Raw genomic sequence first — 14,636 nt, 5'->3', positions numbered from 1 at the left:
ATATATATATATATATATATATATATATATATATATATATATATTACGTTGTCTGAATATATTGATTAAAGAATCAAAGAATAATCTCCAAAATAACCTGTGCAAAAGCTCTTATTTTCACCAATGCATTATAAGAAATTTCAAGTTTATATCTTCTCGCTTCTCCTTGCTTAAACTCGTTCTTTGACTCGTTTGTTGTATCGTTGTGAAACTTTTTGCTTTGATATTTGTTCTTGTATTTTAGACTCTTTGCAGTTCATGTTTGAAAGATCAAGTTAGCGATCCTCCTTGTTGTCTTCCTTATCAAAGGGTTGTTTTGTCAACACTGGTAGCGGGTAATTCTCTTTTCCTCTCAAGATGATTTTGATGAAACTTTGAGCTTTTAGTGAAGGATGGTATAATTTCATATTCGTACCACCCAAATTGCTAGTTATGTAGTGCATAGAAGTTTTCAGTGGGAAATATTGTTAATGGTTTACTTAGTAGACTCTTAGAAAAGATAGATGAGTCACAATGAACAAACTTAAGAACCTTATATTTCTTCACATTTTTTATTTGATGAAACATCCTTAGTCATGACATCGACACTCTACCAAAGAATATCACACGTACTTCATCCTTTCTCTCGAGTTTCTTCTCGAATGACTTTTTGTTCAATCTTATAAATTACTCTTAACATTTTTAAAGTAATTCTCAGATGACTTTTCATTAAAGATTACTGCCACCTACTTTTACTAAAATTTGGGCTGGATCAATTTTCTTCTCTTAACATTGAGACTCAACTTGACCATTATTATTGAAGTTTAGCATGACGATGACAAAAGGATGAAGTTGGAATTTGTTCAGCTTACTACATGTAGATTACGTGCAACCATGCTTTATCCCTTCTTTTTCTTCTTCTCGAAAACATTGTTGCGGGTATCAGAGTTTGTATGTAATTCGATTATGAATTTTCGAGAAGCTCTTTGTCTTCGAAGTTATTGGGAATATAACAAACATAATATAAACTTTCATCTCACATATTCTTTTTAGATAAATTAAAACTCGTAGCATAACATTTACTACATCAAACAAAATATTTTATTTTTTCTTTCCCTTACACCATTGGATTGGAACTATCTAGGGATGTTACTTCATGAATGATAGCATAACAAATATATCTTTATAAAAAAACATCATATCTAGAAATAAAAACCTATTGCAGTCAAAAACAATCTTGTAACCTTATTAAACAACAAGTACTTATATTTTTTTTTTCTAAATTTAAAAACAAAAAAAAAAGATATTTTCTATAAGATAACTCTAATTTCACCATTACTTTCTCCTATAATATTTGTCATGCTTTCATTTTCCACAATCACCACTATAACTGTTTGTTTTCTAGTATGAAGATAATATTTATTTTTTATCAGCAAACACGTGAAAATTAGTCCAAAAAAAAAGTCTATAAACAAATTGTTTGAGTTAAAAATATAATTTAACTTAGGAGTAGTGACGTGGTACATTTTAGATGGAAAATCAGAAGCAACACCAATAATGATAGTGTTAGCTCCAAGATTGGAATTAGACTGGAAATTTTGAAACAATTTTTTTTAGAAAAATGATGTTTTTCTTTAATACGAAGACGACACACAAGCAAAATATCCAAATATCAAAGTTTATTTTATTTTCGTGTCATCATAAATAATATTTCAAATTTGTGAGTCTGATAAAAATAGATTTATTATCAATCATTTAAAATGAATACTTACATAAACTTTTCTTTCACATATTCATATTTTAATTCAAGTGTTTCCTATAAAAGTAACTTAATGAAATATATCTATAACAGACATATTATATAATATATTATCTTTAAATTTTATTATAAAATAAATAATAATAAATCAAGTAACATATTTTTCCTATAAAAATATTAAAAAATAATCAAAATAAATAATAATAATAATAATAATAATAATAATAATAATAAAACTGATACATAAAAAAATTGATGAAGTGAAACAACAATAACAATATAAGAATAAAATTATAAATAAAGAAATAATTCGAAAGTCTCACTTGATAATATTTTATATAAATTGTTTTATATAAATTATTGTGTTTTTTATATTTTCTTTCATCCACCTAAGTTGTATGTATAAAAGAGAATAAATAATAATAATAAATATGATGACTAACATAAATTAATAAATAATAATAAATTTTATTAAAATAAAAAATTTCCATCCATAAACAATATATGTTTATAAAATTAATAGTTCATATTATGAGAAAACAATATAATATTTTTTATTTTATTTTTTAAAATTCTATTAAATAGTTTCAACATTATTATCTTTTATGCACCAATCAACTTTTTAAGATTATGTAGCCTATCCTTTCATTTTCCACATTATGTCATATATATTTTTATCTAAATAATATAGTTATATATAAAAGCTAATTAATATTATGTATAAAAACGTATACTCTTCTCTAAATAAAGTATTTAATTAACATATCTCTACACTCTTCTGATAGTATTTGTTATACATTTAAAAAATGGTTACATTTTTTTTTTCTAAAAGTACACTTAGAAGTACATTAGTAGTACATACACCAATAATATTTTCTCTCACCTTCATTTGTAATTAAAAATAATTGAATTTAAATTAGTGCAATATTGTGAATATTACATTGAAAATATTCAAAATTTGGACAGTTAAAAGGAAGTATACACATGTATTTTCTCTAATAATTAATATATATATTTCAATATATATACCTCTTCACTTTTAAAACTATATATATAGGCATCGCATTTAATGTTATTAAATTTTAATAAGCAATGACTTCATAATGAATATTGTATTAAATGTAAAAGAGAACATTAAATAAGTCAAGAAAAAGTGTTATCATTTTAAGGAGTCAGTTACACGAAGTATATATATTATTTTTCTTAATCTTCTATTTTATTTTAATAACTATATACATTAACGGATCATAAATGCATATTAATTATTTTTTACATAAAAATAATATTTTTTTTCTTAAATGTGTCTTATCTAGTAGTTAAATTATCTCATTTTATTTATTAATATATCTTTCTTATTGTTATTAATATATAATAATTGTTAAAATAATAATAATAATATAATAAACATATTATATTAATTGATATGAACATTTTGTAGGATAATCATCTTAAAATTATTTCATATTAAAAAAATTTCACGAGAGAAGTGTGAGTGCTTTCTTATGAGAGATAATTAATATACATCAATGATATATTAATATATGAGTTGTTAGTCTAAAATAAAATATTAAAATTGAAAGTTATATATATAATAATAATACATACATACACACATATACATACATATATATACACATATACATACACATATATATACACATATATACATCCATACATACATACAAATATACATACATATATACATGATTTTACATTGTTACCAAAACCATAATCAAAATATTTGTGGTTTGGAACTTTATTAACAAGTCTCTTAACTTTTCATATAAAGTGATACTTTTCTGAATTTAAAGGGTCTCACCTTTAATTTTCTCCAAAAGAATTTTGCTAAAAAATGTGAAAATGAAAAAAGAAATGTTATTCACATACAATATTAGTTTGCCTCTTAGAAATACAATTTGTTTAATGAAAGAGTTAGAAAAATTTTAAATGAAAAAAAAAACGTAAATATAATATATGATATCATAGAAAGAGAAATTATCCCACACAATATATAAATCTATATATATATATATATATATATATATATATATATATATATATATATATAAATAATATTTGGTAACCTATTTTTATATTCCTTTAATTGGTATGAATTATTTATTACTCTAATATAAAACAAATGGGAAAATGTAACCTTCTTTTCTTCTTAGAAGTAGTAAAATGTAGAATGTCAACCGTCACANCATAGAAAGAGAAATTATCCCACACAATATATAACAATATATATCTATATATATATATATATATATATATATATATATATATATATATATATATAATGCAAACAATAAAAAGTATTAATGGAGTGTTTATGAATTATTTATTACTCTAATATAAAACAAATGGGAAAATGTAACCTTCTTTTCTTCTTAGAAGTAGTAAAATGTAGAATGTCAACCGTCACAGTAACTATGAAACATAGCCCTACAAATCTTTCACATTTTGGTACACTATTTTTTTTTTCTTCTTCTTCTCTCTACTTATAATATTTTTTTTTAACTGTTATAATTTAAAATATTTTGATTTAACTTTTATTTTCAAAGATGGTTGGAGATAATTTTCAACAAAATAATGTTAAATTACATAAAATATAACTAAATATAAACTTTATTTTACTGGTTACGTGAAATTAAATTAAATTTAAAATTACATAACTTATCTTTACAAAAACTTTTGAATCTATTGGATTACCCACAAGTCTTACGTTTCATATATTAGTGCTTGATGTGAGAAAAAAATGTTAAAAATCACTTTATAAGTAAAATAAATTATCAATATAAATCTTATTTTACAAATTTGTTGCGTCTAATAAAAATAATATTTAACATTCACTAAGAAATAGTTTTTAAAGGTAACCTTATTCATTAATATTAGCTTGCGTGAAACTAAAAATTAATTAACAATTCCATAGCGGATCTAATAATAAATACAACAAACATCAAATTTAGTTAAGATAGACTATAACTTTTAACTTTAAAACCATATTATACAATGAATTTTAAATCTAATTTAATCTCATAAACTAGTTTGTAAGATGAGAATTACACTATCATCATACTCTAATTTGACTTTATCTCTAATCAATGTAAGATTTCCAATAACATGTATTCTTTAATTTTGTATTCTTTTTAATTTATTGTTTTACAATTTCAAAAATACATTTATTAATTTTTCCAATTATTCTTTTATGTGTATATTTTCATTTAACAAGGATATCCTTTATAATTTCTCAACATTCTCAAAACCAAAATCAATAATTATAAGATAGTATTCCCCCACATCACATTCAACATATTCTACCTGCTCTCCTACCTCTCTTTTCCATAAGTCACTAAGCTTTTCTGCATGGAGTTTGATCCAAGTTTCCAAGGGCAACTACAACACCCATTCCTTTCAACTCATTTTCCTACAAACCCTAACATGATGCCACAAATCCAAACCATGTTTCCCTCACAAAGCCCTATTTTGATTCCACCATCACCACCACCACCACCCATCATGTTTCACCCCAACAACATTTTCCACCATATTCAAGATCATACCTTTGGGGTACCTACCCAAAACCCTAATTTTTTGTTTGAGGGTCCTTTAAAACCCACCACAACCCCTTTTTGTGGGATGTTAACACCTTCTTTAGGGTCTTCCCTAGGAGGTTTTGCCAATGTTTCCCATCACCACCACCCTATGATGTTGCCACCACCAAACAACAACAATGTTTTGCATGGCCAACATGATGGCAAAGTCATATGGGATTTCTCTCAAAAAACCATGATTCATCCATCTCATGCTTCTTCTTCTTCCAACTCACCTTCATGTCTTTCTCTTCCTAATATCACTCAATACAAATGGGAAAGTAATCAAAAGATAAAAATGAAAAAAAATACTAATGATCTCATAATCAAAGGGTGGTGGACTCCTCAAGAGGACAGGTATAAATAAATATAAACATAATTTGTAATCTTGTGTTTATTTAGATTTATTTATGTTTGAAATTTTGTAGTCTTTGTTTTTCTTTTATGTTTGACAATGCAAAAACAAGTCAATAATTATTGGTTAAATATAAATTTAGTGAAAAGTTATTAATTATGGGACCACAAAGTTTTGTGTGAGTGTTTGGTTATGATTTTTTTTTTTTTGTGTTTGTTTACTAAAAAGACAAAGAAATTGTATTGAGAGGATCAACTTTGAGTTCATTTAAGACTTTTTTAATGATAGAAAATCATGAATTTTAATTAATTAAAGTTCGTTGTTTTTTACAGTAGTCTTGTGGAATTGGTGAATGAATTTGGGTTGAAGAAATGGACCCAAATTGCAAAATTTCTACCCGGAAGGATTGGGAAGCAATGTCGAGAAAGATGGTACAACCATCTTCAGCCAAATATTAAGGTTTCTTCTTTTTCCATTTTTATTTCTTATACATATACATATATATATATATATATATATATATATATATATATATATATATATATATATATATATATATATATATATGTTTTCCATCCTTTTGTGAATCATAACATCAAAGTTTAAACTTAATTATATAAAAATAGGACATGTATTATGTAATAAAATATACCAAACATTCAATTAATTCATATTAATTAGTGTCAAAGATTGAAAAATTATATGCAACTAAATTAGTTCATTTGATGGTTCTCTCTCTTTCTTCATAGTATATATTGGAGATGAGTGTCATAGAGTTAATTGAATTATGAATTTATTTATTTATATTCAAATCATATTATGTTACTAATACGAATATATTTATTCACAATACTGAAAAAAGTTTTGAAATTAATTTTTTTTACATAGAAATGATATTTTATTGAGTTAATTTTAATAAATGTATTTGTAATTTATTGTAATCTATAACCCTAGAACCTAAACTGTTTGGGAGAGATAATATGACTTGAAATTTTTATTACATTTATTAAAATACATAAGCTAATTAGATATTTAATTTAACCCTAGAACCTTAATTGTTTTGTCATTTATATGTATTTTTTATTTAGTTTTGACAATAACTAAATTATATTTATATTTTAAAATTTAATTTAGTTGTAATAAGAAGTTTGTAGATATCTACATACATCATGTATTTCAATAAAAATTAATTAAGGATAAAATATGTAAAGTTCAAAAAGAAAATTTTCTCCTATTTTTACTCTCTAATTTTCGAATGCACCAAAACTAAATTTAAGATTTTGAAAGGACTAAAATCACATTTTTCCAAATAAATAATATTTTATGTATAAAGGTTATTTTAATAATTTCTTTATGAAATTTTACATAAATATTTCATTTCTTTTGTTGGTTTTGTTAATATACATAGTATTTTTCTCTTTTAGTTTCAACTTCGAGTCAAAGTGAATGAGTTTACACGTGCAGTCAATGATAGTCGGTTTTGGAAATCATTTAATTAACATTTTTTTTTTCAGTTCTTGATCGTTATTAGTATTTTTATTTAAGAATATATTTCTTATATGACTTTTATTCATGATAATATTTTTATATAAAATGTTATTTAAATATTTAATTCCTTTCTTAGTTTACGTCATTCACGTGCAATATTTTATTTCTTTTCTAGTTCAATAAAAGGAAGAATTTACATAGTATTTAAAAATTTATTTATCATTCTTAAATAAATTCTTATAAAAGATTATGTAACACAACTTCATTAAGCCATGTGAATTATCAAATTAATAGAAGTTAATCACATTTAATTAACAAGAAAACACGATTATTCTATTCATTCTCTATATAATTTGAAGAACACGTATCACATAACTCTTTCTGAAAATTAAGTAAATTGTTCAGAAGGAATCATGGACCCTGGAAGAAGACATGATTCTGATGAAAGTTCATCAAGAAATTGGAAACAAATGGTCTGAAATTGCAAAAAGATTACCTGGGAGAACTGAGAACAACATAAAAAACCATTGGAATGGTATCAAGCGTCGACAAGACTTTAAAAGGAACAACAACAAGAACAATGACAACCCTAATTACGATGAATCAATGCTCCATGCATACATCAAAAGGGTTACTGTCACTGAAGAAGCTGCAAGAGTTCAGAAGAAATCTGTCAGCAAGAGTAATAAGAAAGATCAATGTTCATATAACATGCTTGATGGAAATAGCAATTTAGCTAAGAATGTGGGTATATGATGTCTTTTGCTTTACCATGTTTTGTTTTATGTGTTTTTATGCAGTTACATTTCTAATTTAGTAATCTTTTTAATGAAGAAAAGTTTTTATTGTGGCAGTGACATATAAATGCTTCGTTTATCTATTCAAATTTTGGTCTATATATGTATATAATGAAAAAAAATATTATTATTCTATCCACAATAAAAAGTTATTAAAAATAAAATCAAGGCATCATCAAGTTCGTATATCCCTATACGTGCTTGTGATTACAAGCAATTATTTATCAAGGAAATTTAAATATAATACAGTATTTATACTATGAGAAGTTTAGAGGTTCTTAAAGCAACTTTTCTATTGGAGTGTCTCATATAACATTTTAAAATTACTTTAAAAAATTATTAAACTTTTATGAAATTGTGAATTATTTAAAATTTCTTAGAAATTCTTTTATTGAAACAAAATTGAGTGCAAGTTGTTAGTTATTCAGATGTGGTATTCTAATAAAACCACACATTACATTTTCCAACATAAACAAAAAGATGCTTCCATTAGTTATGTATGTCCTTAAATAATGTGTTTTATTTAGAGATGCGAACTTTATTCAAGTTGCTTTTAAGACTTATTAATCATACATTACATAATATATATTTTTTGTGTGTTTATTGTGGTTTGATATAATGGTTTTTCCAAAATCCATTCTAGATTTAATTTATATCTAATAAATGGATTGAATTTATAATTTCATTTGAACTAGATTAAATAAATTCAATTTAATTTAAATTAGATTAAATTAATTTTGTAAATTAAATTAAATTATATGAGATCAATTTAATATACCTAACTATTGGGTTTAATAGATATGGGTGGATCTTCAATCGGGATCAACTAGAGTCGATTTTTTATCGGAGTCAACTCGCGTAAACCTTTGGTTAAGGCTGATTTGGATCGACCTTCAATTGGGGTCGATTTGACCGACCTTTGGTTGCGGTCGATTCAAACTGACATTCGACTAAGATCGACCTGGTTGACTTTCAACTGACATCAACTCGATTGACCTTCGATCAAGGCAAACTCGATCTACCTTCGGTTTAGGCTAACACGGTCGACCTTCGGTCAGGACCGACTTCTTGGTATGATTTGAGTTGACTCGGATCGACACAGTCGACATTCCGTTGACCTTTCACTTAGGCCAACACAACTCACACTCCTATCTTGACCGACTCAACTTGAACTCTGGTTTGGGGTGACTCAACCTGAACTCTGACCCTGGATAACTGAACTCGACCTTCAACCTGGAACAACTTGACTCGATTCGAACTACGACCTCGACCAACTCGTCTTTAACCTAAGCTAACTTGTCTTAATCTTTTATATTGACCTTCGACCTAGGTCAACTTGACCATTCATCCTAGATCGACTTAGTTCGAGCTTCAACTTGAGAAAATCAGTTCTATAAGTTGACTTGATCTTCATCTTAAGTCGACTTTAGATCTGGACCGACTTAGTTTGACCTGGTCTTCAATCACCTTAACTTGACTTATCCATCTGGATTTTTTATTTTCAAAATTCAAAAATTGTTTAATATAAATCCAATTTAATTTACATTAGGTGGGTCAAATTTAATTTTCAAAATTATGAATTTTAATTTGAGATAAAATTAAATTATTGTAGATTGTATACGTTGTGTGATAGTAAAATCTACAATTTTCTAAAAGATTTTTAATTATTGAAAGGTTAATTTAATCCCAACATGAATGATAAAATTGTAATATTTGAGGGCGGACAAATTCTCAGATATTAAAGATCATACCTAATTACAGTCTATAGTAACGTAAAAATAATAATAAATTAATATTTTGCTTTTTTATTAAAACAATCCTTTCTTACCAGCTGAAATCAACTTCTCAAATAAAATATTAAAGATTATTTTTAAAGATTATACGTTTTATTTTTAAATTAAACATATAAGTATTTTGTTCACATATTTTACGAAATCATATAAAATGTGGAGTATTAATCATACTACCAAGAACTTCCACAGTATAATATAATTTCCATATATAATTTAATGAAAAAGATATTTTACATTGTTAATTTTCATTTTATGAAAGAAAAAAATAAAGATATATTTAGTTTAAAAATAAAACAAAAATTTTGTAAACAGTTAAGAGAAAGAAAAAAAAAACATATATTTTAGCCCTAGTTTTAATTTGCACAGAAGAGACAAAAACATGCAGTTAAAAGAGTTTATTTGAGATTGATTAATTTGTCCTCTCTTTCAAAACATAAAACCAGGAATTGATTATTATTCATTCCTTTTTGTTGGCATCTGCATCATCATCAAACTTAGTTCTGTTTGTTCTTCTCTATATATATATTCACTTGTTTCTACGTACAGTTTCACTTGCAGCAACAAATTCAAACCTTGTTTCACTCAAACATTCTGAACATCATCATCATGTTTCACCACACCAACACCTTCAACCTTTTTCAATGCCACAACAAGAACATGAACATGAACATGAACATGTCTGCTTGCAACCCTACCTCTATGATGGAGGCTCATTCCAACCCTGTTACCACCCCTTTCTGTGGAGGCTTTGCTAATGATCACTCTCACCATTCTGTGACGTTGGAGTCAAACAAAAACACAGTCATATGTAAATTTTCGCAGAAAACCATGTCGGTTCATCCATCTCAAACTTCACGTTCCAAATCATCACCATTGCCTTTTTCTCTCTTTAATAACTGTGAATTAGAGATGATGAGTGAATTTCACTGGGACACTGATCAAAATGCAAAGCTCAAAAATGATACCAACATTGCTAATCATCACATAATCAAAGGGCAATGGACTCCTGAAGAAGATAGGTATCTCTTTGTCGTTTTCTTTGGTTTTGGTTTTTCTTTTTCTTATTAAAAGAATTGGTTTTTTCTCAAATAAAAAAAAAAGTATTTAGTATAATGTATCGATTTTAGTTTATGAAAAAAAAAATCATTGAAAAATATTTAATTGAACTGAATTTGTGGTTTTTGTAGAGCTCTTTTGGAATTGGTGAGTCAAATCGGACCCAAGAAATGGACACAAATTGCAAGATCACTCCATGGCAGAATTGGGAAGCAATGTCGAGAAAGATGGAAAAACCATCTTCAGCCAAACATTAGGGTTTTTCTCTTTCAATTCTTATTTTAACAATTTTTTTTAACAATTTTTTATAATATATTTTGTGTTATTATTTTATTAATTCGAACTAATCACAAACTATTACATAAATAAAAATAAAAAATATTAAAAATACATTTTCCTATTTATTATGTTTACTTACTTTTTCATATTTTTTGAAATTTTTTTTATAAATTTTTATAAAATAAATTATAAGAAATGAGTGTATTTTATTTAATCGTATTAGATGTATTTTCTTTTTCCTCTTTCTCTTCCGTTATCCAATTATTCTCCTTCCATTTTTCTTCAACCACATATGGCTTTTTATGATGGTCATTGCCATGTAATAAATAAAACACAAACTTGCTGTAAAAAATATGAGAAATGAAAAATTCAAGGAATTAAAATCGCGTTTATGCGAATTCAAGCTGAAAATTATTTTGTAAGAAAATTCATGTAAACATTTTTTGTATTCTATTTTTAATATGAATTATCATATTCGATAAATCCTACGATAACACAATTTTATCTCTACACAGTTCAAAAATAAAATATGTAAATTTTTGTATTTTTTTTTTAAAAAATACTGTTAAATAAATACAAAATATTTATTATATATGTTAAAATATTATTTTCCTATTCTATAATTTATTATAGATAGTAATCCCAATTACAGAATATGTCTAAAAGAAAGTCTCACATATTTTATATACGTACATTTGCATATATCCATACTTATAATTAATACATACATACATATACATACATATATATATATATATATATATATATATATATATAAAAGATGTGATTTGAATTTATGTGGAGAATAATTGTGCAGAAGGGATCATGGAGCTTGGAGGAAGACATGATTTTGATCAGAGGGCATCAAGAATTTGGAAGAAAATGGTCAAAGATTGCAAAGAGATTGAGTGGTAGGACTGAGAATGACATCAAGAACCGGTGGAATGCAACCATTCGACGCCAAAACTGCAACAAGAACCGCCGAGCTCACTACAGAGGCTCAATGCTCCATGCCTATGTTAAATGGGTCACTGCAACTGAAGAAAAAGTTTTCAGAAAACCCTCATACAAGAAGAATAAAAATGTGTTTGGATGCACTTGTGATGAGCTAGCTCTTTTGTTGAGCTAGGTATAACAATTTAAAAATTAAATGAATAATAATTGGGTTAAAACCCTCAGATGGTCCTCGTGTTTGTACTGAAATCTCAATTAGGTCTTCAAGTTTGAAGTTGTCTCAATTGGAAATTTTCTAAAATGTGTAATAAATAGATCATTTCCGTTAAGTGAACAAAAACAATCTTCAGATGTGCTGATGTGGTGCAAATGATGTGGCTGAGTTTATTAGTTGGAATTAATTTGGAACTTAATTTAATTCATTTATTTGTATTTAATTTATTTCATGGAATTAATTTTGGTTAAAATTGAACATTTAGGGATTTGGTGTGCATTTCAGATTGGAGATTTTCATCAACGATTTAAAGAGGAAGAGAACAAAAGACAAAGGCATTTCATTTGTTTGATCATCGATTTGAAGACGAACGATTTGTTTAATCATCACCATCACCTCCTCAACCTCTCTTGTAGTATCACCATCTCCTTCCTCTTGGCAAACCTCCTCCACCTCAACATCACCATCACCATCACCATCTCCTTCCTCTTGTCAACCCTTTTTCACCTCTCTTACAACTCAGCATCACCCTCTTCTACCTCTTTTGCTAGTTCAGCATCATCATCTCCTTCCTTTTGGCAATCCTTGTCTATCTCTTTTGCCAGTTCAGCATCACCATCTCCTTCCTCTTGGCAACCATCCTTCGCCTCTTGATCATTTACCTCCAATTCAACACATTCAATCGTATTTGTCATCTCAGGTTCTACGATATTATGAACCACAAATAGATGAACTACACCATTTAACGTTATATTAAGCATATGCATTGCACTACGCTCATCAGTCAATAATTCTAACCTATCTTCCAACATTAACTCACCACCTAAAGAGACCAAAGCTCCTTCACATTAACATGTCCCAATGTGTTATTTTCCCATCAAATATCAGTTTGCCATTTTCATTGGTTAAAAAGTGTCCACTATGGTGGACTACTACATCAAAACGTAAGTCACTCATTTTGCACCTGTAATTATGCCCACAAAATATTAACAATATTACCTTTGGTACCATTGAAATATGCTAATAAGGGACAATCAACGCACAATCTACACATATCAATACGAAATAGGGGGACCACAACGCATAAACAACTCACAAACAGGGGTTACCACTAAAATATTAACCATATTACCCTTGGTCCACAACTTCTACACATACCAAAACGAAACAGGGGAACCACAACTTCTATACGTAAAACTCATTTCCTATCCCCAAAACGTAAAGGAAACACCCAAGCACCAAAGAAATGAAACTCACCTCAACTACCGTGAACCTTTGTGCCTTAGGTGTTTCGAAACACTGTTCCTCTTTCGTTCCTATTCCTCTTCAAATCGATGATCAAACAAATGAAATGCCTTTGTCTTTTGTTCTCTTCCTCTTTAAATCGCTGATGAAAATATGAATCTAAAATGTACACCAAATTCCTAAATGTTCGGTTTTAACCAAAATTAATTATATGAAATAAATTAAATACAAATAAATGAATTAAATTAAGTACCAAATTAATTTCACGTAATAAATTTAGTCACGTCACCTGCATCACATCAACACATCTTAACGTCATTTTTGTCCATTTAACGGATTACACATTGTAGAAAATTAAGAAGCAATTGAAACAAGTTCAAACTTGAAGACCGAGTTGAAATTTTAATACAAACATGAAAAATATCCGATGATTTTAACCAAAAATAATCAAGTCAAATTTTTCCTCTCTTATGCTATTTTTTACAATCTCATATATAAGAAAATTAAATATACAAATAGGACATAATTTTAATTTTTATAGATCAATCATTTATATTGAGCTAAACTTAAAAAATAATGATAACCTACCACTTTCGTCTTATAATTTTAAAAAACTAAATAAAACTAATTAATATTACAATTTTTATCTCAATATTTTAACATTCAAATTTGACTCCCTACACTAAAAAAAAAAAGGTACTGGTAGAAATTTTTGTAGCATGCCAAGAAGTATCCGTAATACGGGTGCTGCTCCCTGCACCTCCCCATTTTCTTCCTCTACCTCCTCAATTATTTTCAAATTTTTTTATTACAAAAATAACATTTTTCTTTACCTTTTTTACCCTTTTAATTTTTTTTATTTTTAATGATAGGAACCCTCAACGACTCTCTGCTTACAGCCCCCTTTCCAAACTTTTGAGATCTTCTCCCACCTCCACCCCCTCAAAACTGATCTTATTTAAATATTTATTTTTATTTTTATCTATTTTAATCTGAAATCATAATCTAATATCATTTCCTTTCACTCTTCAATGCACACACGTAAAAAGAAGGAAATCCATGATGAAAAAAAAAGATGATGATAAGGAATATTTGCACCAACCATTAACATAACCAAACCTAAA

General features: G+C 26.8%; 2 protein-coding genes across 2 annotated transcripts; both read left to right on the top strand.

Annotated features, from left to right (window-relative positions):
• Positions 1–5,104: 5,104 nt before the first annotated feature.
• On the top strand, positions 5,105–7,930 carry LOC106753171 (transcription factor MYB118-like). Its single transcript, XM_014634992.1, has 3 exons — positions 5,105–5,688; positions 6,019–6,145; positions 7,580–7,930. The coding sequence occupies exons 1-3, from the start codon at positions 5,105–5,107 to the stop codon at positions 7,928–7,930; spliced, it is 1,062 nt and encodes a 353-aa protein (XP_014490478.1).
• Positions 7,931–10,421: 2,491 nt separating this feature from the next.
• Positions 10,422–12,228, top strand: LOC111242362 (transcription factor MYB115-like). The gene is made up of 3 exons (XM_022785228.1): positions 10,422–10,783; positions 10,952–11,078; positions 11,917–12,228. The coding sequence occupies exons 1-3, from the start codon at positions 10,422–10,424 to the stop codon at positions 12,226–12,228; spliced, it is 801 nt and encodes a 266-aa protein (XP_022640949.1).
• The last annotated feature ends 2,408 nt before the right edge of the window (positions 12,229–14,636 follow it).

Source organism: Vigna radiata, chromosome 1 (assembly GCF_000741045.1).
Source record: "Vigna radiata var. radiata cultivar VC1973A chromosome 1, Vradiata_ver6, whole genome shotgun sequence".
Lineage (NCBI taxonomy): Eukaryota > Viridiplantae > Streptophyta > Magnoliopsida > Fabales > Fabaceae > Vigna > Vigna radiata.
This window is presented reverse-complemented; position numbering and strand designations above follow the sequence as displayed.